Source organism: Seriola dumerili, unplaced genomic scaffold, assembly GCF_002260705.1.
Source record: "Seriola dumerili isolate Sdu_G_001 unplaced genomic scaffold, Sdu_1.0 BDQW01000258.1, whole genome shotgun sequence".
Taxonomy (NCBI): domain Eukaryota; kingdom Metazoa; phylum Chordata; class Actinopteri; order Carangiformes; family Carangidae; genus Seriola; species Seriola dumerili.
In genome coordinates this window covers 1,518,629-1,540,885 of record NW_019174513.1, presented here as the reverse complement: position 1 = coordinate 1,540,885, position 22,257 = coordinate 1,518,629, and the positions used below count along the sequence as shown (strand labels likewise).

General features: G+C 36.4%; 1 protein-coding gene across 3 annotated transcripts; it reads left to right on the top strand.

Annotated features, from left to right (window-relative positions):
* The first annotated feature begins 2,425 nt into the window (after window positions 1-2,425).
* LOC111230163 (voltage-dependent calcium channel gamma-6 subunit-like) lies at window positions 2,426-21,231 on the top strand. Of its 3 annotated transcripts, XM_022756771.1 has the most exons (5): window positions 2,426-2,815; window positions 2,984-3,016; window positions 5,465-5,539; window positions 18,578-18,715; window positions 18,934-21,231. In XM_022756771.1, the coding sequence occupies exons 1-5, from the start codon at window positions 2,452-2,454 to the stop codon at window positions 19,152-19,154; spliced, it is 831 nt and encodes a 276-aa protein (XP_022612492.1). In that variant the 5' UTR covers window positions 2,426-2,451; the 3' UTR covers window positions 19,155-21,231. The 3 variants fall into 3 exon arrangements, with proteins under 3 accessions (XP_022612492.1, XP_022612493.1, XP_022612494.1); XM_022756772.1 differs by lacking the exon at window positions 2,984-3,016; XM_022756773.1 differs by lacking the exons at window positions 2,984-3,016; window positions 5,465-5,539.
* The last annotated feature ends 1,026 nt before the right edge of the window (window positions 21,232-22,257 follow it).

Sequence of the window (22,257 nt, the reverse complement as noted above, 5' to 3'; positions counted from 1 at the left end):
CTCTCCCATCACCACTCTCCCCCTCTATTAAGTTTCAAGCGTCTCTTCCTCCTGAACTGAGCAACACACACCAAACAGGTCAGACTTATTCTTCTTTTCAGTGCATTAGCAAGTTGTTGCTTTCCTATGCCCACGTGTTACACAGGTGGCGGGGGCTGTTGTTGGTGAGATGATAGAGAGAGTTCCTTATTTTCACAACATAAAATGTGCCCGTGTGTACAAGCTTACCCTCTGCTCAGCTGCTATAGAGCTGAAAACATTGCACCATAGTTTTTGATTCATCATAAACCACAAAAACATGTACAAGTACCAAGTACTCTGCTTTGGGTAATCCTTTATTACAAAGTAAGCATTTGTCTGAGTTACCCCCCCCCCCCCCCCCCCCCCCCCTCTTAGAGTAGCCTGGCATGCTCTAACCCCTCCGATCATCCTGGTTAATATGGATGTAATGTGATGTGGGTTTGTAATTCTGTGATCACTAACTTGGCTGTCAGCAGCTTCAGTCTTGATGTTCTTTATTACAGTTAATGTTGGAGGAGTATTCTAATGCACAGCTGCTATTCCAAAGCTTTGGTTGATTAGGGACGTGCAGGGATCTGCCTTTTATTAGCTTGTCAGATAAGAAGATTATATCCCTTTACAACGGTTACTGTCAGTATCAACATTATTGTTTGGCAACTTTTGGCAGAAGTCTTATCACGTTATTGTTCTACAAATTTCTGTTGTCCACTAATGATTCCAAGCACTTTGTAGTAAAAGTCACAGTTACTGACGACACCATTAGTGGTCGAAACAGTCTCACCACAAAATCCATTTGTAGCTGTTTTGGAGCTTTAAATCGTGTCACATGACCTTCCTGAGCAAATGGAGTTTGCTCTTTCAGATGAAATTCTTCCATCTCAACTAAGACATAGTTATTTAAGTTTTAATTTTACACATATGAAGATTTTAAAGTAGATAGATAGATAGATAGATAGATAGATAGATAGATAGATAGATAGATAGATAGATAGATAGATTTTAGTTTTTTCCCAGGTCCAATGTCAGTGACCATAGTTTTTTATCTATTTATTTGCTTGGTTGTTTATAAATGTCTTACTGTTGACCATTTTGGTAATATTACCCAGAATCTATATACTGCAAAACTGTCATTTTAATTTAAGTGCACCATGCTGCTCTTTGTGTTTATACTTACTCTAAGTGGGTTCATGTGGTGCCTTGCCTATATAAAAACTCTGATGCTGTCAGCACAAAGCTCTGAATTAAGTGATCTACCAACTGTGTGTGGCCTGCTGGTGCTGCCTTCCTAACTGGCCAGGCCTCTTGCCTCCACTATGTGACCTGTTGGACTGAGTTAATTATTGCAGCCCCCACTCTGTCAGAGGGTTCAGGCTTGAATTATCACCTCTCACGCACCCTGCGCAGAGTGGCGACACCATTGCACCCTGTCACTCACGTTGTTTAAAGTCACTCACAGTTTGGAATAACTGAAACAGCTTTATAAGCCAGGACCCATCTTCAGTGCATATGCCACACACACACACACACACACACACACTCACATGCACGGTGCTGAGGAAGACACTCATGGCTCCAGATTCCCAGTGTTTGCCGGTACACATAATGCAGGATGGGAGGTATTTGTGGCAACCTATTATCCCCTCAGATCAAAGGGGATCTGTGTCTAAGCCAGAGATAGTTTACCTGCTCAGGGATGAGGTCTGCTGTCAACTCCTCTGGGAAAATAGAAGATGGGTGGTCCAGTCTGGCGCTGTGGTGTTATCTCTCACCTTGACCCCATACCAAACAACTCCACTAGCTCATCCAGCCCAATTGTTTCTTCATCTGAAGCAAAATCTGCCTTTCAGGGAAACGCCATATGGCTTATCTATTGTTGGCTGAGAGCACGTCATATGGCTTTTAGGGGAGGGAATACTGTAGATGCTGATAAAGCTGTTGGAAATTAAATATTACGCTGGTGATGAAAGGATTTTGCTCTTGTGAAGCATATGCCGGCTGCTCTTTCATCTTTCTGTTTCATCTCTCTATTTCAGTGGACTGGACGGAAAACAGACACTGGCTCTCCTGGTCCTGCCTCCATCTCTTCCCATTTTATCATTACCTTACTTCATCCGCCCCCTACTTCATTGTACCTCTATTCATATCTCTTTCTGTCTAATTTCAGAGTTCAACGCGCTTCCTCTGTTCATTCTGACTGCTTTTGCTCAATTTACCCATCATAGGATAGTTGATAGCTGTGTCTCCTCTTTTTCAGTATACTGCTATCACTTCCAAAGCTACACCCTATCCAACCTGAGCATCTCCCCATTTTCCTCTCTCTTAACTTTCCTTCCTTACATCTTTTCATCTATTATTTACTCCCCTAATCTTTAGCCTAAGTCTGTTGTCCCATCCCCTGGTCTTCCTGGTCGGCCCTGCCCTGAGAACAGTATGTGGTCCAACTTCTTTGTACAGCAGGATGAGGAAGGTCGCATCGGGGTGGCAGGGGCCGGACAAGGTGGGGGGCTGGGTGGAATGAAAGGCGGAAGGGGACAGAGGCGAACCCACAAGATGAGTGACAGCCAGGAGGGGAAGATCAAGCTGGCCTTCTTCGTGTCTATCATTGGTGTGACCCTGACGGTTTTGGGCGTGGGGACAGAGTTTTGGGTGGAGCTGGCTCAACCAAAGAATTTCAGCGGCAACCAGACTTGCCAGTTGGCCCACTACGGCCTGTGGAAGGGCTGCATCCGCACCCTATGGGTGGCTGACATAGACCCGGAGAGGACAAGCTGCGGCCCTGCTGAACTACCTGGAGGTGAGACCTCTGGCCGGTGTGTCTGTGTGAGTTTGCGTTCATCTGTCTGTCTGTTCTCTGTACTGTCTGTGAGGTGAGCAGGTGAGGTTTCTGCAGGGACTGTGTCTGTTTTGTTTCTCTGACTGTCTGCTTACGTCTGCTTTTCTCCAAACTGAATTGCCCAGCCAGGCAAGTCTACCTCGAGGCTCCCTCCATGCTACAGTACGTGCATCAGTGTGAAAGTGAATTGATAGAAAAGGGTCAAAAATATGTTTCTGAGGGGCTGTAAATTGTTGACATCATTGAGGAAAAAAACTTTGTTGCCGTCATCACTGATATGAAAACAGAGGGAGCAGGCATAACTAATATGGTGTATTGCCTCTGGGAATATGCTTACATCTGTAGGTCTTTCATCTGAACCCATGAGGGACCAAGCAAAACCATGCCATCACTTTAGGTTGAAATAAAAATAATTTGAATTCCCTTAACACAATCAAGAATTGTAATCTACAAATTTGTGAATTTTTGATATATACTGTATTTAAAGTCTTTTTTCCCTGCATGCTGTATATGTACATCCACTAAAACCTTGCAAAGGGATAGACAGAGGATAGTTGTGTATGTGAAGCTGCCTGCATACATATGTATCTAGGTCATCCTACAGATAATGTGCAAATTGAATCATTAAAGAAATACGATACTTGGAAACAGATCTGGTGGAGTGAAGCTGCACGCAGAGGACCACAGTGAAGCTGTTTTCAATTCTTCTTCTATTGTAACCACACAACGCAGCATGCAGGTACATCTCGCATTATACAACACTATCCTTGTGATTCATAACATTGTCAGTGTAATGAAGCATTATTCATTTTAAGGCTTTCTCTTCACTGGGTACCTAATCATCTCCTGTTGAGCACACAGTGCAGACAGGTGATAAAGGAGCAGACCACAGGTTTACTGTGTTGATGAACATCCATGTTTAGAGTTGTGACAGCTCCGTTCTAAAAGCACTTTATTCAACTTGACCGTGGTTATGTTCTCCAGAGTGCGTCGATTATCTGCACAATGACCTATTTCTGTCGGAAAAGAGCTGGAGAGAGAGGCAGGTATTGGAAGATAGAGATAGGCACGGCACGGCAGGCTTTAGGAGGAGCTGCTCCTGGAATCACTCCCTGTCTCAGGGAATCTGCTGAGATGCAACAGAGCACTGAAGAGACCAAAAAAAATCTCCTCATCCAGCACAGATACATGGGATCACATATATAGCTTACATAAAGACTATTCACATACATCACCTTCAATGATGTGTCACTGGATTGATTTATATCCAGTTTTCAAGGACTAATTCATCTTTCCTGTCAAAATGTCCTGCATCTCTGGCTGCTTCCCGCTACCGGATATATATCTCTATGCTTCCAAGATGGTCTGTTAGTGTGTGAATGCAGCCAGTATGCTTCTGACAATCTTTCTCACACTGTTGGCCCACGCCGCCTGTTGCAGATGGCCGTGGGCTCCCCATGTTTGGAGGAAAACAACTGTTTTTGCCATCTCTGCTTCTCTGTATCACATCCCTGTTTACATGCCTCTGGCTCCTGTCCCAAGCAAAGTGCAGCCCGCTGATGCTGCGCCTGTCATCTCAAGACCAGCTATCCGTCTTTGCTGCCTGCTGGAGAGGAACATGACGGCTCAATAATTATAGCCTCAGCAGGGGTAGTGAGAGCGAAATCAGTTGACTCTGATAGCATAATGTGTTAAAAAAATCAGTAGGCTGATAAATGGAGTATCTGCTTCAATAAAAATGTTTACAAGTGTGCTCAGGCACACACATATTTGTGTGTTAGAGAAATGTGTGTGTGTAGAAGCATGTGGTCATCTTGGACCACATAATATTCAGCGGGTGAAAGTCATCACTATGTGCTTGTGAAGCCAAGTGGAATCTGACTACTTCACAGTTTTTGTCTAAATATAGAGAGGGGGAAACGAGGAAGAGGGACAGACAGGGACTGAGGGAGAGAGTATGTCTAATGCAGTATTAACCAACCCCTCTGTGCTTCCTCCCCCTCTTGACATCTCCTGCTCCCTTCACCTCCTTCTCCATCTGTGGCTCCCCTCTCTCTTTCCCTTCACTCACCACCCCTCCATCTGCCCCCCCAACTCCCTCCTCCTTTTCCCCGCTATCTCACCCTCTGAGCTTCTTTGCATATTTCTTGCATCCCCCTCCATCTTTGGCTTACCCTACACATCCTCTTGCCCTCACTCACTGCGCCTCTCCATTTCTGTCCTCCATCTGCCCCTTCTCTCTGTCTACCACTCCTTCTCCCCCCTCTGCCATCCACCCTTAGTGTTTTGCTGTCTCTCACCCTCTCTGGCGGCACCATATGTGCAGTGCTGGGCAGTGTGTGTGTGTGTGTGTGTGTGTGTGTGTGTGTGTGTGTGTGTGTAGCGGTGTGTGTGTAGCGGTGTGTGTCTCTGGATATTCCAGCTAATGCTCGACACTTGGATATAAATAGGAATGATGCCTGGAAGGACAGTGCATGGATGCATAGGATGCACATCACAGAAGACCAGCAGTCATACATAGGAGTGTGTGTGTGTGTGTGTGTGTGTGTGTGTGTGGGGGGGGGGGGGGGGGTCTGATCTCTTTGTTTGATCTTTTCTTTTTTCCTACAGAATCCAACTGCACCTACTTTAAATTCTTCACCTCTGGGGAGAATGCAGTCATATTCAAGAAGACAACTAACAAGAGTGAGACATTACATCTTCCTCTGCAATTTTTGATATACACACAGATACACACTAACAGTTAAACAGCAGCTACTATCAATATAAAGATGTTCAGTACTGTGCTCACAGGACCATACTGGTGATTTTTGCATGTTTTAGCCCATTAACTTCTGCTGCCACCCATTTTCCAGAGCAAACCCATAAGCTATCAGACTGATTAATGTGTTTACCTTACCATCCAGGGAGCCACTGGTTTCAGCACAGTTTGAAGACTTTATACTTACAACACAGTGAACATAAAGTAATCTCTATCTCTTTTGAAAACTTTCTTATTGATACATTCAAGGACCAGCTGACATTTGATACACACTCAGTGACCAGTTTATTAGGTAGACCCAGCTAAAACTAACTAACAGGCTCATGCAATAGCAGGAATAATAAAAGCAATAAATCTCACCTTCATGAAGATTTAAGTGTCTTGATTTATTTTTATTTTGGAGGCTCCAAAATGACCATAAATCATACAAGCATAAACTTAAAACAATGGCTGCTGTAGTTGGTCTATAGTCATGCTAGCAGTTGAAGGAAATGATTCAACATTAACATGATAACATGCTCAAACTTACATTGTTAACATGCTGATACTAAATGGGTTTAATGAAGCTGCATTTTACTATGAATATTTCATATATATTATGAACTTATATCTTCATGTATCCATAGGATGTATATATGTCATAATAATATATCCTCTTATAGGTGACATACTGTATATGGTAACATCACTCTTGATATAGGGACATGTCATATATGTGTCATAAGTCATAGTATACTAAGGCATAAAAACATCATAGTATTATGAGACTTAAAATTTTATACTGTGGTAAGGCATAAAAAACCTTCTATAATGAGACAAAACATAAAAAAACGTCATGCTATAGTAAAGCATTAAAAGTCATGAGAACGTCATAGTATAGTAGGAAAAAAAGAGTCATGAAAACATCATAGTATAGTATGGAATAAAACGTCATAGTAAATCATAAAAAGACATAAAAACTCATGATGTCATAAAAACGTCATTGTATAATTAGTAATAATTAAGGGCTAAATCGTGAAATACAAGTACAATAAGGCATAATATCACTAAATACCATCATAGTATAGTAAGGTATAAAGAAATCATAATAAAGTAAGGCATAAAAAGTAAAAAAAAACAAAACAACATAGTATAGTATGGCAAAAAAAGTGAAAAAACGATATAGTATAGTATGGCAAAAAAGTGAAAAAATAAGATAGTACAATAAGACATAAAAACATCAAAAAACGTCACAGGATAGTAAGGTATAGAAAAATCATAATATATTCAAGCCTAAAAATTTTTTAAAAAACAACATAGTATAGTATGGCAAAAAAAGTGAAAAAACGACATAGTACAATAAGAAATAAAAACATCAAAAAACGTCATAGGATAGTAAGTTATAAAGAAATCATAATATATTAAGGCCTAAAAAGTTTTAAAAAATTACATAGTATAGTAAGGCAAAAAAAGTGAAAAAACGACATGGTATACTATGGCAAAAAAAGTGAAAAAATGACATCGTACAATAAGAAATAAAAACATCAAAAATCGTCATAGGATAGTAAGGTATAAAGAAATCACAATATATTAAGGCCTAAAAAGTTTTTAAAAAACAACATAGTATAGTATGGCAAAAAAGTGTAAAAACGCTATAGTATAGTATGGCAAAAAAAAGTGAAAAAACGACATAGTACAATAAGGCATAAAATCACTAAAAAATGTAATGTTGTAGTACGGTATGAAGGCATCATGGTATATTAAGGGCTAAATAGTGAAAAAAAATACATACGATATTATGGCAAAAAAAGTGAAAAAACGACATAGTATACTATGGCAAAAAAAGTGAAAAAACGACATAGTATAGTGTGGCAAAAAAAGTGAAAAAATGACATCGTACAATAAGGCATAAAAACATCAAAAAACGTCATAGGATAGTAAGGTATAAAGAAATCATAACATTTTAAAGCCTAAAAAGTTTTAAAAATCGACATAGTATAGTAAGGCAAAAAAAGTGAAAAAACGACATAGTATAGTATGGCAAAAGATGTGAAAAAATAAGATAGTACAATAAGACATAAAAACCTCAAAAAACGTCATAGGATAGTAAGGTATAGAGAAATCATAATATATTATGGCCTAAAAAGTTTTAAAAAACGACATAGTATAGTATGGCAAAAAAAGTGAAAAAACGACATAGTATAGTATGGCAAAAAAAAGTGAAAAAATGACATAGTACAATAAGGCATAAAATCACTAAAAAATGTAATGTTTTAGTAAGGTATAAAGGCGTCATGGTATATTAAGGGCTAAATAGTGAAAAAAAATACATAGTATAGTATGGCAAAAAAAGTGAAAAAACGACATAGTATAGTATGGCAAAAAAAAGTGAAAAAATGACATAGTACAATAAGGCATAAAATCACTAAAAAATGTAATGTTTTAGTAAGGTATAAAGGCGTCATGGTATATTAAGGGCTAAATAGAGAAAAAAAATACATATTATAGTATGGCAAAAAAGGGAAAAAACGCCATAGTATAGTATGGCAAAAAAAGTAAAAAAACGACATAGTACAATAAGGCATAAAATCACTAAAAAACATCATAGGATAGTAAGGTTTAAAGAAATCATGACATATTATGGCCTAAAAAGTTTTAAAAAACGACATAGTATAGTAAGGCAAAAAAAGTGAAAAAACGACATAGTATAGTATGGCAAAAAAAGTGAAAAAATAAGATAGTACAATAAGACATAAAAACATCAAAAAACGTCATAGGATAGTAAGGTATAGAGAAATCATAATATATTAAGGCCTAAAAAGTTTTTAAAAAACAACATAGTATAGTATGGCAAAAAGTGAAAAAACAACACAGTATAGTATGGCAAAAAAAGTGAAAAAACGACATAGTACAATAAAGCATAAAATCACAAAAAAATATAATGTTGTAGTAAGGTATAAAGGAGTCATGGTATAGTAAGGGCTAAATAGTGAAAAAATACATAGTATAGTAACACAAAAAAAGGGAAAGAACAACATAGTACAATAAGGCATAAAATTACTAAAAAATGTAATGTTGTAGTACGGTATAAAGGCATCATGGTATATCAAGGGCTAAATAGTGAAAAATTACATAGTATAGCAACACAAAAAAAGGGAAAGAACAACATAGTACAATAAGGCATAAAATTACTAAAAAATGTAATGTTGTAGTACGGTATAAAGGCATCATGGTATATCAAGGGCTAAATAGTGAAAAATTACATAGTATAGCAACACAAAAAAAGGGAAAGAACAACATAGTACAATAAGGCATAAAATTACTAAAAAATGTAATGTTGTAGTACGGTATAAAGGCATCATGGTATATCAAGGGCTAAATAGTGAAAAATTACATAGTATAGCAACACAAAAAAAGGGAAAGAACAACATAGTACAATAAGGCATAAAATTACTAAAAAATGTAATGTTGTAGTACGGTATAAAGGCATCATGGTATATCAAGGGCTAAATAGTGAAAAATTACATAGTATAGCAACACAAAAAAAGGGAAAGAACAACATAGTACAATAAGGCATAAAATTACTAAAAAATGTAATGTTGTAGTACGGTATAAAGGCATCATGGTATATCAAGGGCTAAATAGTGAAAAATTACATAGTATAGCAACACAAAAAAAGGGAAAGAACAACATAGTACAATAAGGCATAAAATTACTAAAAAATGTAATGTTGTAGTACGGTATAAAGGCATCATGGTATATCAAGGGCTAAATAGTGAAAAATTACATAGTATAGCAACACAAAAAAAGGGAAAGAACAACATAGTACAATAAGGCATAAAATTACTAAAAAATGTAATGTTGTAGTACGGTATAAAGGCATCATGGTATATCAAGGGCTAAATAGTGAAAAATTACATAGTATAGCAACACAAAAAAAGGGAAAGAACAACATAGTACAATAAGGCATAAAATTACTAAAAAATGTAATGTTGTAGTACGGTATAAAGGCATCATGGTATATCAAGGGCTAAATAGTGAAAAATTACATAGTATAGCAACACAAAAAAAGGGAAAGAACAACATAGTACAATAAGGCATAAAATTACTAAAAAATGTAATGTTGTACTAAGGTATAAAGGAGTCATGGTATAGTAAGGTATAAAGAAATCATGATATATTAAGGCCTAAAAAGTTTTAAAAAAAAGACATAGTATAGTAAGGCAAAAAAAGTGAAAAAACGACATAGTATAGTATGGCAAAAAAAAAGTGAAAAAATAAGATAGTAGAATAAGACATAAAAACATCAAAAAACATCATAGGATAGTAAGGTATAGAGAAATCATAATATATTAAGGCCTAAAAAGTTTTTAAAAAACAACATAGTATAGTATGGCAAAAAGTGAAAAAACACCATAGTATAGTATGGCAAAAAAAGTGAAAAAACGACATAGCACGATAAAGCATAAAATCACAAAAAAATGTAATGTTGTAGTAAGGTATAAAGGAGTCATGGTATCGTAAGGGCTAAATAGTGAAAAAATACATAGTACAGTAACGCAAAAAAAGTGAAAAAACAACATAGTACAATAAGGCATGAAATTACTAAAAAATGTAATGTTGTAGTACGGTATAAAGGCATCATGGTATATTAAGGGCTAAACAGTGAAAAAAACGACATAGTATAGTATGGCAAAAAAAATTGAAAAAACAACATAGTACAATAAGGCATAAAATCACTAAAAAATGTAATGTCGTAGTAATGTATAAAGGCGTCATGGTATATTAAGGGCTAAATAGTTAAAAAAAAAATACATAATATAGTATGTCAAAAAAAAGTGAAAAAACGACATAGTATAGTATGGCAAAAAAAAGTGAAAAAACGACATAGGATAGTATGGCAAAAAAAAGTGAAAAAACGACATAGGATAGTATGGCAAAAAAAAGTGAAAAAACGACATAGGATAGTATGGCAAAAAAAAGTGAAAAAACGACATAGGATAGTATGGCAAAAAAAAGTGAAAAAACGACATAGGATAGTATGGCAAAAAAAAGTGAAAAAACGACATAGGATAGTATGGCAAAAAAAAGTGAAAAAACGACATAGGATAGTATGGCAAAAAAAAGTGAAAAAACGACATAGGATAGTATGGCAAAAAAAAGTGAAAAAACGACATAGGATAGTATGGCAAAAAAAAGTGAAAAAACGACATAGTATAGTATGGCAAAAAAAGGTAAAAAATGACAATTTATAATAAGGCATAAAAACATCAAAAGACGTCATAGGATAGTAAGGTATAAAGAAATCATAATATATTATGGCAAAAAAGTGAAAAAACCACAGTACAATAAAGCATAAAAACATGAAAAAAATTTAATGTTGTAGTAAGGTATAAAGACGTCATAGTATATTAAGGTCTAAATATTAAAAAAAAAACGACATAGTATAGTAAGGCATAAAATACATCATAGTATAGTAAGGCCTAAAAAGTGAAAAAAACGACATAGTATAGTAAGGCATAAAATACATCGTAGTATAGTATGGCAAAAAAAGTGAAAAAAACAACATAGTATAGTATGGCAAAAAAAGTGAAAAAACGACATAGTACAATAAGGCATAAAAACATCAAAAAACATCATAGGATAGTAAGGTATAAAGAAATCATAATATATTAAGGCCTAAAAAGTTTTAAAAAACAACATAGTATAGTAAGGCAAAAAAAGTGAAAAAACGACATAGTATAGTATGGCAAAAAAATGGAAAAACGACATAGTACAATAAGGCCTAAAAACATCAAAAAACGTCATAGTATAGTAAGGTATAAAGAAATCATAATATAGTATGGCAAAAAAGTTTTTAAAAAACAACATAGTATAGTATGGCAAAAAAGTGAAAAAACGCCATAGTACAATAAGGCATAAAATCACTAAAAAATGTAATGTTGTAGTACGGTATTAAGGCGTCATGGTATATTAAGTGCTAAATAGTGAAAAAAATACATAGTATAGTATGGCAAAAAAGTGAAAAAACGACATAGTATAGTATGGCAAAAAAAGTGAAAAAACGATACAGTACAAAAAGGCATAAAAGCATCAAAAAATGTCATAGTATAATAAGGTATAAAGATATCATAGTATAGCGAGGCCTAAATACTGAAGAAAAAACGACATAGTATAGTATGGCAAAAAAAGTGAAAAAACGCCATAGTATAGTATGGCAAAAAAACTGAAAAAATCACATAGTACAATAAAGCATAAAATCACTATAAAATCTAATGTTGTAGTAAGGTGTCAAGGCGTCATTGTATATTAAGGGCTAAATAGTGAAAAAAAATACATAGTATAGTATGGCAAAAAGTGAAAAAACGCCATAGTATAGTATGGCAAAAAAAGTGAAAAAACGCCATAGTATAGTATGGCAAAAAAAGTGAAAAAACGCCATAGTATAGTATGGCAAAAAAAGTGAAAAAACGCCATAGTATAGTATGGCAAAAAAAGTGAAAAAACAACATAGTATAGTATGGCAAAAAAACTGAAAAAATCACATTGTACAATAAAGCATAAAATCACTATAAAATGTAATGTTGTAGTAAGGTGTAAAGGCGTCATGGTACATTAAGGGCTAAATAGTGAAAAAAAATACATAGTATAGTATGGCAAAAAGAGTGAAAAAACGACATAGTATAGTAAGGAAAAAAAAGTGAAAAAATGACATAGTATAGTATGGCAAAAAAAGTGAAAAAACGACATAGTATAGTAAGGCAAAAAAAATGAAAAAATGACATAGTATAGTATGGCAAAAAAAGTGAAAAAACGACATAGTACACTAAGAAATAAAAACATCAAAAAACGTCATAGGATAGTAAGGTTTAAAGAAATCATAACATATTAAGGCCTAAAAAGTTTTAAAAAATGACATAGTATAGTAAGGCAAAAAAAGTGAAAAAACGACATAGTATAGTATGGCAAAAAAAGTGAAAAAATAAGATAGTACAATAAGACATAAAAACATCAAAAACATCAGAGGATAGTAAGGTATAGAGAAATCATAATAATATTAAGGCCTAAAAAGTTTTTAAAAAACAACATAGTATAGTATGGCAAAAAAGTGAAAAAACGCTATAGTATAGTATGGCAAAAAAAGTGAAAAAACGATACAGTACAAAAAGGCATAAAAGCATCAAAAACTGTCATAGTATAATAAGGTATAAAGATATCATAGTATAGTGAGGCCTAAATACTGAAAAAAACGACATAGTATAGTATGGCAAAAAAAGTGAAAAAACGCCATAGTACAATAAGGCATAAAATCACTAAAAAATGTAATGTTGTAGTACGGTATAAAGGCGTCATGGTATATTAAGGGCTAAATAGTGAAAAAAATACATAGTATAGTATGGCAAAAAAGTGAAAAAACGACATAGTATAGTATGGCAAAAAAAGTGAAAAAACGACATAGTACAAAAAGGCATAAAAGCATCAAAAAATGTCATAGTATAATAAGGTATAAAGATATCATAGTATAGTGAGGCCTAAATACTGAAAAAAACGACATAGTATAGTATGGCAAAAAAAGTGAAAAAACGACATAGTACAATAAGGCATAAAATCACTAAAAAATGTAATGTTGTAGTACGATATAAAGGCGTCATGGTATATTAAGGGCAAAATAGTGTTAAAAAAACATAGCATAGTATGGCAAAAAAAATGAAAAAACGCCATAGTATAGTATGGCAAAAAAAGTGAAAAAACGACATAGTACAATAAGGCATAAACTCACTAAAAAATGTAACGTTGTAGTACGGTATAAAGGTGTCATGGTATATTAAGGGCTAAATAGTGAAAAAAATACATAGTATAGTATGGCAAAAAAAGTGAAAAAACAACATAGTATAGTATGGCAAAAAGAGTGAAAATACGACATAGTACAATAAGGTATAAAAACATCAAAAAACATCATAGTATATTAATGCATAAAAAGTCATAGTATTTTAAGGCATAAAACATCATAGAAATGTCATTGTATAGTAAGGCATGAAAAGTCATAGTATAGTAATACACAACAAGTCACAGAAATGTCATAGTATAGTAAGGCATGAAAAGTCATAGTATAGTAATACATAACAAGTCATAAAAATGTAATAGTATAATAGGGCATAAAACGTCATAGTATAGTAAGGTATGAAAAGTCATAAGAACGTCATAGTATAGTAAGGCATAAAAAGTCATAAAAACGCCATAGTATACTAAGGCATAAAAAGTCATAAAGGCATCATAGTACACTATAGTATGGCATAATACATCATATTTGGTCATAAAAAGCCATACAAAGATCATAGTATTGTAAGGTCTAAAAAGTTATAAAAACGCTATAGTATACTAAGCCAGAAAAAGTGATAGTATAGTAAGGCATAAAAAGTCATAAAAATGTCATAGTATAGTAATGCATAAAAAACGTCATAGTATAGTAACGCATGCATCATCATAGTATATTAAGGCATTAAAAGTCATGAAAAGGTCATAGTATAGTAAGGCATGAAACGTAATAAAAATGTCAGTATAATAAGGTATACAAATCATAAAAATGTCATTGCATTCCAAGTATGGGATAAAACGTCATAGTCATAAAAAATCATAAAAACATTATAGAATTTTAAGGCATAAAAAATTCTAAAAACATTATAGTATTGTAAGGTCCAAAAAGTCATAAAAATGACATAGAATAGTAAGGCATAAAAAGTCATGAAAACGTCATAGTAAATTAAGGCATTAAAAGTCATAGTATAGTCAGGCATAAGAAATAATAAAAACATCATAGTATAGTAACGCATTAATTGTTATAGTATAGTAAGGCACAAAGAGTCATAAAAATATCATACTATAGTAAGGCATGAAAAGTCATAAGAATGTCAGTATATGAAAGCATAAAAAGTCATAGTATAGTAAGGCATAAAAAAATTGTAAAAATGTCATAGTATAGTAAGGTATAAAAAGTCATAAAACATCATAGTATTTTAAGGCATAAAAAGTCATAAAAATGTCATTGTATAGTAAGGCATAAAAAGTCATAGTATAATAAGGCATAAAAAGTCATAAAAATGTCATAGTAAAGTAAGGCATAAAAAGTCATAAAAAAACATCATTGTGTACTATAGTTTGGCATAATTAGTCACAAAAAGTCACAAAAATGAAGTAGTAAAATAAGTCATCAAAAGTCATGAAAACATCATAGTATAATGAGTAATAAAATGTCATAAAATTTATAGTATAGTAAGGTATGAAAAGTCATAAGAACTTCATAGTATATTAAGGCATATTATACAAATTCATAAACAGTCATAAAAAATTCATAGTTTATTATGTAATAAAATGCCATATAATATCATAGTATAATAAGTCATAAAAAGTCATAAAAACGTAACAATTTCATAAGTCATAAAAAGTCATAAAAACGTCATAATATAGTACCTCATAAAAACGCCATATTATACTACGGCATAAAACGTCATAGTATAGTAAGGCATGAAAAGTCCTAAGAATGTTAAGTATATTAAGACATAAGAAGTCATAGTATAGTAAGGCGTAAGAAGTCTTAGTATAGTCAGGCATAAAAAGTCCTAGTATAGTATCGTAACAATAGTAACGTACAATGTCATACTGGATCTGTTGTATGCAAATGTCAAGGAGGCCTACACAGTTTCACCACTTGGCAGATCAGATCATAATCTGTTTTTTCTTCAGCTTTTCTTATAAGCCCTGCTTACTGAGGCAGGCTGCAACCACCCGCTCATTCAGGAACTGGACCCCGGAGGCCAGTGAGTGTCTAAAACACTGTTTTGAGTGCACAGCCCGGAATGTACTGTTAGAGTCACAGGAAAATGATAAAAGCAAGGACCCTGACCTTGATGGAATGGTTGAAAGTACCACAGAATATATTAACTTCTGTATGGATACTGTAATACCAGCAAGGACTGCACACTGCTTTCCAAACAACAAACCCTGGATCACCAGTAACATCAAGATCCTCCTCAACCAGAAAAAGGAGGCCTTCAGCAATGGAGACAGGGAGAAGCTACAACATGAGCTGAAGAGGAGATTAAAGCAGGCGAAGGAAGACTAAAAGAAAGTGGAGAGGAAGCTGCAGCACCACAACAGAGAGGTGTGGAAGGGGATGAGGACCATCACTGGCTATAAAGAGAAGAACAGCCAGGCAACATCAGGTGATATGGACAAAGCCAATGAGTTCAACCTGTTCTACAACAGGTCTGACACAGCCTCACCTGTTCTCTCTCCCACTGCTTCAACTGCAGCTTCTCCTATGGCATCTCCTCCACAACCTGACACTGCAGCTGCAACTCCCTCCACACTGGGGTCAAGTCTCCTGTCCTTTAAAGCAGAGGAGGTGAGGGCGGAGCTCAAAAGGCTACGCCCTGGAAAGGCAACAGGCCCGGATGGTGTATGTCCAAGGCTGTTAAAGGACTGTGCAGCCCAGCTGGCTGAGCCTCTCCAGAGGATCTTTAACTTTCCTGTGGAAAACAGCATGTCTTGTTCTGGTACCTAAAGTAGGACAACCGGATGAAATAAATGACTACAGACTGGTGGCCCTCACATCACATATCATGAAGACCCTGGAGCAGCTGCTTCTCCACCTTCTTAAGCCACAAGTTGAACATGCACGAGACCCCCTACAGTTTGCCTACAAAGAACATATTGGAGTGGATGATGCCGTCCTTTACATGCTCCACCGGGCCCATGAGGATTATGTTCTTTGATTTCTCAAGTGCATTTAACACCATCCAACCCCCCATTCTTAAAGACAAATACCTAGGTGTGCACCTGGACAGTAAACTGGACTGGTCCCTGAACACGGACGCCATCTACGGGAAGGGGCAGAGTCGGCTCTTTTTCCTCAGGAAGCTCAACAGCATGTCAGACATGAATGCAAGGAGACTGGATAAGCTGGTCAAAAAGCCTGGGTCTGTGCTTGGCAGGAGTCTGGACTCACTAAGGACTGTTGTGGAGAGACGCATGCAATGTAAGATGGAGGCCATCTTGGACAATACCAACCATCCTCTCCACAACATTCTGGTAGNGGATGATGCCGTCCTTTACATGCTCCACCGGGCCCATGAGGATTATGTTCTTTGATTTCTCAAGTGCATTTAACACCATCCAACCCCCCATTCTTAAAGACAAATACCTAGGTGTGCACCTGGACAGTAAACTGGACTGGTCCCTGAACACGGACGCCATCTACCGGAAGGGGCAGAGTCGGCTCTTTTTCCTCAGGAAGCTCAACAGCATGTCAGACATGAATGCAAGGAGACTGGATAAGCTGGTCAAAAAGCCTGGGTCTGTGCTTGGCAGGAGTCTGGACTCACTAAGGACTGTTGTGGAGAGACGCATGCAATGTAAGATGGAGGCCATCTTGGACAATACCAACCATCCTCTCCACAACATTCTGGTAGGACAGAGAAGCAGCTACAAGTGCAGCAAACGTCTCATCTCACTGCACTGCAGAACAGAGAGGTTCAGGAGATCCTTTGTTCCCACTGCCATCAGGCTATACAACACCTCAGCCAAAGGAAGTTGACTTATCTAATTATTATTGTTCACTGTTTTTATTATTGTTATTATAATTATTATTACTTTTATTAACAATGAGGTAATGGACACATTAATTTCCGCTAGGGGATAAATAAAGTATGTATCTATCTATCTATGTATCTATAAAAATGTCATAGCATAGTAAGGCATGAAAAGTAATAAAAATGACACAGTATAGTATGGTATAAAAAAAGTCTTAGTATTCATGGTTATATTTTCATGGGATTTTTCAATAGAGATTAAACTCATACTTTGATATATCCACCATTTTATGTTTATTCCTGTTCACAACCTGACTCCTAGCCTACAGAAGACAGAAGCCAGGGTTAGCTTGCTATTTAACCGTAGCTAACATGGTTAAATAACATCAGTTGACATTTTTCTGGTGACGTAAGGTACCACTGTGATATTCTCACATGACATGAGCATTCAGATAGCCCCCTCCCTTTTAGTCAATCAAATGCTAGCATGCCTAGATCCGTTGTCTTGGAGACGTAGCCTCTTGGAGGGCACATTGGAATGATCTAATTTGACTTCACTCCAAACATAGTGCAACGAGTTCACTCAAATATTTGGCGGGACAATTCTGTCCTCCCAAAATTTTGGTAGGGACATGTCCCTACCATCCATATGCAAACCTACGTCCTTGCATTTCACTCAAAATCACAAATGCAGACGTCATAGTGGTGCGCTAAATGAAAAGTCAGAGGATCGTCAAATCATCCCCTGGGGAGTATGAATGTCTGTACAAAACATCATGTAAATCCACCTTATTTTATAGTCTGGACTCAAGTGGCTGACCAAATGACAACCAACGTGCCGTTCTAAGAGCCAAAAACAAAGCCACAAATAAAATGGTCTTTTTATAGCCTATTGCTTTTGTTGTTGTTTATCAGCTTCTTTTTTGGCTTTTTTTCCTTTTCACCAACAAGTGTTATCCCTAAAGCTTTTATCTATTATGTATGGTGGTGTGTCAAAAACCGGCACCGGCTGTTGTGAAATGTCGGTCTGCTTTTTGGGTTGCACCTGTTCAGGTATACATTGCCAATAAAATCTGTTTTAAACAGAGCCAGCACAGGAAGTGGCACATTTCACTCCATTTTTGTATTTTTTTGTTTCAAGTATCAAGCGCAATCAAGTATAAGCCCAGTAGAATCAAACTTTGTGAGGTGGTGCAAGTGTTGCAATGCTTGATTCTGTTAAATGACCAGTTTTCCCACAGCGTTTCACAATAGCGCTACCGTCTTTGCTGCAGATTTCTTGCGGCATAAAGTTTATATACCAACTTTAACTTCACCTATTTTCAGAAAATCTTGTATACACTTCTATGCTCTATGCCCTCTCATCTATCCATGTCTCTCTGTTCTCTTTCGCAGATTTGAATCTAGCAGCAGCTATCATGGCCCTTTTGAGTCTGACGATGATGGTCATGGGCTCCATCTGTATCGCCATGTCCCTGAGCAAAGGAGTGCAGTTCTTTCTCAAGCCAGCCTCCTTCTGTTTCATCCTATCAGGTGGGACTTCACCCTAGAGTGGAATCAGGGATAGCTTTTTGCAGTGAAGCATGACTAACAGATTAATATGTGGCAAGATGATGATCATTTGGTCTTTATATAGATATGTCTTTCACAGCTTAGAGGGCGCATTGTATTAAATGATCTGATCTGATCTGATGTGGTTTTATTTTGTTAAATCTCTTTCACACTTTCTATTCTTTTTTCCCTCTGTTTAGGTGTATTGGTCCTTCTCTCTATCCTGATATTCCACCAATCTGTGTTGGCCTTGCTGTCCAGTAACCACGCCATACCATTACACCACGAGCTGTCTTGGTCAGTGGCCTGTGTAGGCTCAGCGGGAGCCACTCTTATTATTGGAGGTTTCCTCTTCGTCATCCTCTCTCTTCCTTTCAGCCCTTGGCAGAAATGCTTGCCACACAAGAATAGCGCCACCTAGCACTTGAACGCTGAAATATACAGAAAGTGTTTTTGATAAATTGCTTGAGGGCAAGTAATCTACAAAAGCTCATTTCCTGAGGGCTACAACCTTGAGCTTGCTCTTGGCATTTAATTTGTCAAGAGAGGTCAGAAAAGGTCTTAATTAAACATATGAAGAAAAGTCAGCACACAAGGAATCCCTCCAGAGTTAGGCTAAAATTTGTTTGGGTGTTTTTTTTTTTTGTAGAAAATAGATGAAGGCTTCTGGCCTACCCATAGCCGTACAAGCACACATAAATCACACAAAATCTTTTCTGCTTGCAAAAGTAGAGTGAATACATTTTATATTATAAAACTTTTTGTAGTCTCTTTAATATGAAAGCCCATTTCTGCCAAGAAAACTAGAAAAGAACAAAACATAGAAAGTTAGTGGCAAGTTCTTGAAATAAAACAACAATGTTTGCCCATGTCCTCTATAATGACACATAGCAGCATTTTTGGATCTATCAACAGGATGTTTAGGCACCAGACTGACTTTGTTAGGTTTAGGGAAAGATCATGGTTTGGGTTAAAATATGTACCTTGTTAAGGTGAGTGGTACATTGGGGTTTGGGCTAAAATGACCTTCATCACCATGGCTACAAGAAGAAATACAAGCGATGATCATAGTCTTGGTTAAAAAAAACTGTGAACTTATATTCATATAGGCTCATACAATTTTATCTATTACTCTGTATGTGACCCGACAGAGGGGAGGGCAGGGATAAGTGGTGGGTTAAGTTATAATAGGGGATCATAGGAGGTTAAAATGGAGGGTGGAAAATTATTTATAATAAATTACGATTGATTATATTTTGACTGAGGCATAGCGCACCAATGTGCTCATCTTGGGTTCTGATAGGTATACATTCTTTTTCTATAGCCTATTCATACCATTAATTTTTTTATTTCATTCCATGTCACTATGCAAATGTAAATTTCCATACATTTATAATGTACATGTGATTACCTTAGTGAACAGATGTAGGATGTGTTCTGCAATGTCAACACAATACTTCAATTACTTGATTTTCATATGTAATGTCTCCTCCATAATTAATGTAAATACGGAAAAAGGTAAACAGACAATAATTTGGTCACACAAAATCAAACAAACAAAAAAAAACATGTCCACTGTTGCTTGGAAATGGGACAGACAGAGGCCTCCTGTGATAAAGTCTGACATTTTGTTGACCCATCCATCCACTCTGATCTCTTGCCTTTGTTGTGCTATAACAATCTCAGCTAACTTACGGCTGCTAGAGGGCTGTAACCTGAATGCAAACATGTCGTTTTACAAAATTATGAGTTGGTAAGTCAAACATTTGTAAGTCAAAACAGTCAGTCAGTAAGTCAAAATTTTTGAATTACTATCTCATAATACTTACTTTCTGAATATGTTTTATTTTTATCACAAATAAATTTTAATCATTTTTTTCTTCTGGCAGAAATGGTCTTCCATAGTTTGAAATTCCTAAAGCACCATCAGAATGTATCACTATCAGTGCAGTGACAAATACTATGTTTTTGATCATGTTAACAATTAGTATGAAGGATGTCCTGAAGTTGTTTATCATATCTACAACATGTTGCCTTATGAAGTCAGTAAGTCATTAATATTCTAGCAGTAAGTCCTATGACGCATCTTTTTTTACACTTCATACTTGATAAACAGGAGACTTTAGTTGTCATTATTTATTACTTGTCTGTGTTTTACAACTATTGGGTGAATGCTGCTTCATTATATCAATGTAAGATGAATGAAATCAACTGTGAGAGGAGATGATTAAAATACCCTTTTGTATATCAGAGAATTCTATGGACTCACTTTTTAAACTCAACTCTGTACATAAAATGAATGTGTTTATATTTTGTGAATGGTCACTGTTTGTTGTTTTGTGTCAGTCACTTTATTTGGAATATGTATGCAGTAAATACACTTTATTAGTGTCATAGGATGCTCACCTTTTCTATCTACCAGGAAATTGTATGTGCACATTTCTAATCATATGTATCTACAGTACGTGGCATTAGTTCTGCTTTTCATTAAAGGGATTTGACATACAATTATTGCCTCCCTTTTGTTTGTTGGCGTGACACACCCTGTCTGTCCTCAAACTTTCACCCATTTTCACCCCTTCACAGTGTGACTCCTAACCTCTCTGCCAAACCTGCCCCTCCCCTCTCCCCCTCCTCTATAATTAGGCCACAGCTCATCGCAATGCATTTCACCGCAGAGGTTAGGAAACCTTACCCTTGAATTTCAACGATGGACCCCCCGCTGGCCTATCCTCATACCTCTGTGCCCCCCCCCTCCCCCTTCTCCACCCTTGACCTCAGAGTGCCACTTTCCCTGTTGTCTCCAGGGGAAGCCAGGGTCACTACTCCTCCGCCCCTCAGTCCCACACACAGACAATTGATCAAATCAGAAATGTCCCAATCACTGTCCTCACAGCCGGCCCACTGGAGAGTTGAGAGGCATCCGGACAGTCACATTCACTCACATGATCACCTTTACACACACAAACAGGCTGCTAACTCCCAGTGGGCAGAAACTGAATCCACATGACACACTATCCTGGTTGTATATATAGCTGTTAATAGTTCTACTGAGACTGTGTGACAAGTGGTGTGCAGACACTAGTTGCATGTTTGTAAATGGAAATGGGCTTCCAAGAATTCTTGACAGAGGACCTGTAGATTGAAAGTTGAAGCTCACAAAACAGAAAAACCGAAGTTGTTATGATTGATATGTTGCCAAAAATATTAATGACGATATATTTTAAGATGTATAACCCATAGCTGTGATAAGGAATGGTGCCTGGGTAGTGAATGACATGAGTTTGCTTTGGCAGCCTCTCATCGTTCCTCCTTGAACCTCTCATCGCTGCATCACTGTGAATGTAACTAGATTGCAGAAGGTATGATAATAGCAGGGAAGGGCACTCCAGATAACTAATCTTCAAGGTCCAGGAGCACTGCTAGGAATCTCAGGCTCCTTGTCAAGGATGTGACACCGCCTTCCTGTTGCCCTTATGCATCTGTATCATCTCTTGTCTCTGAGGGTACTCTTTCCGTTCGAT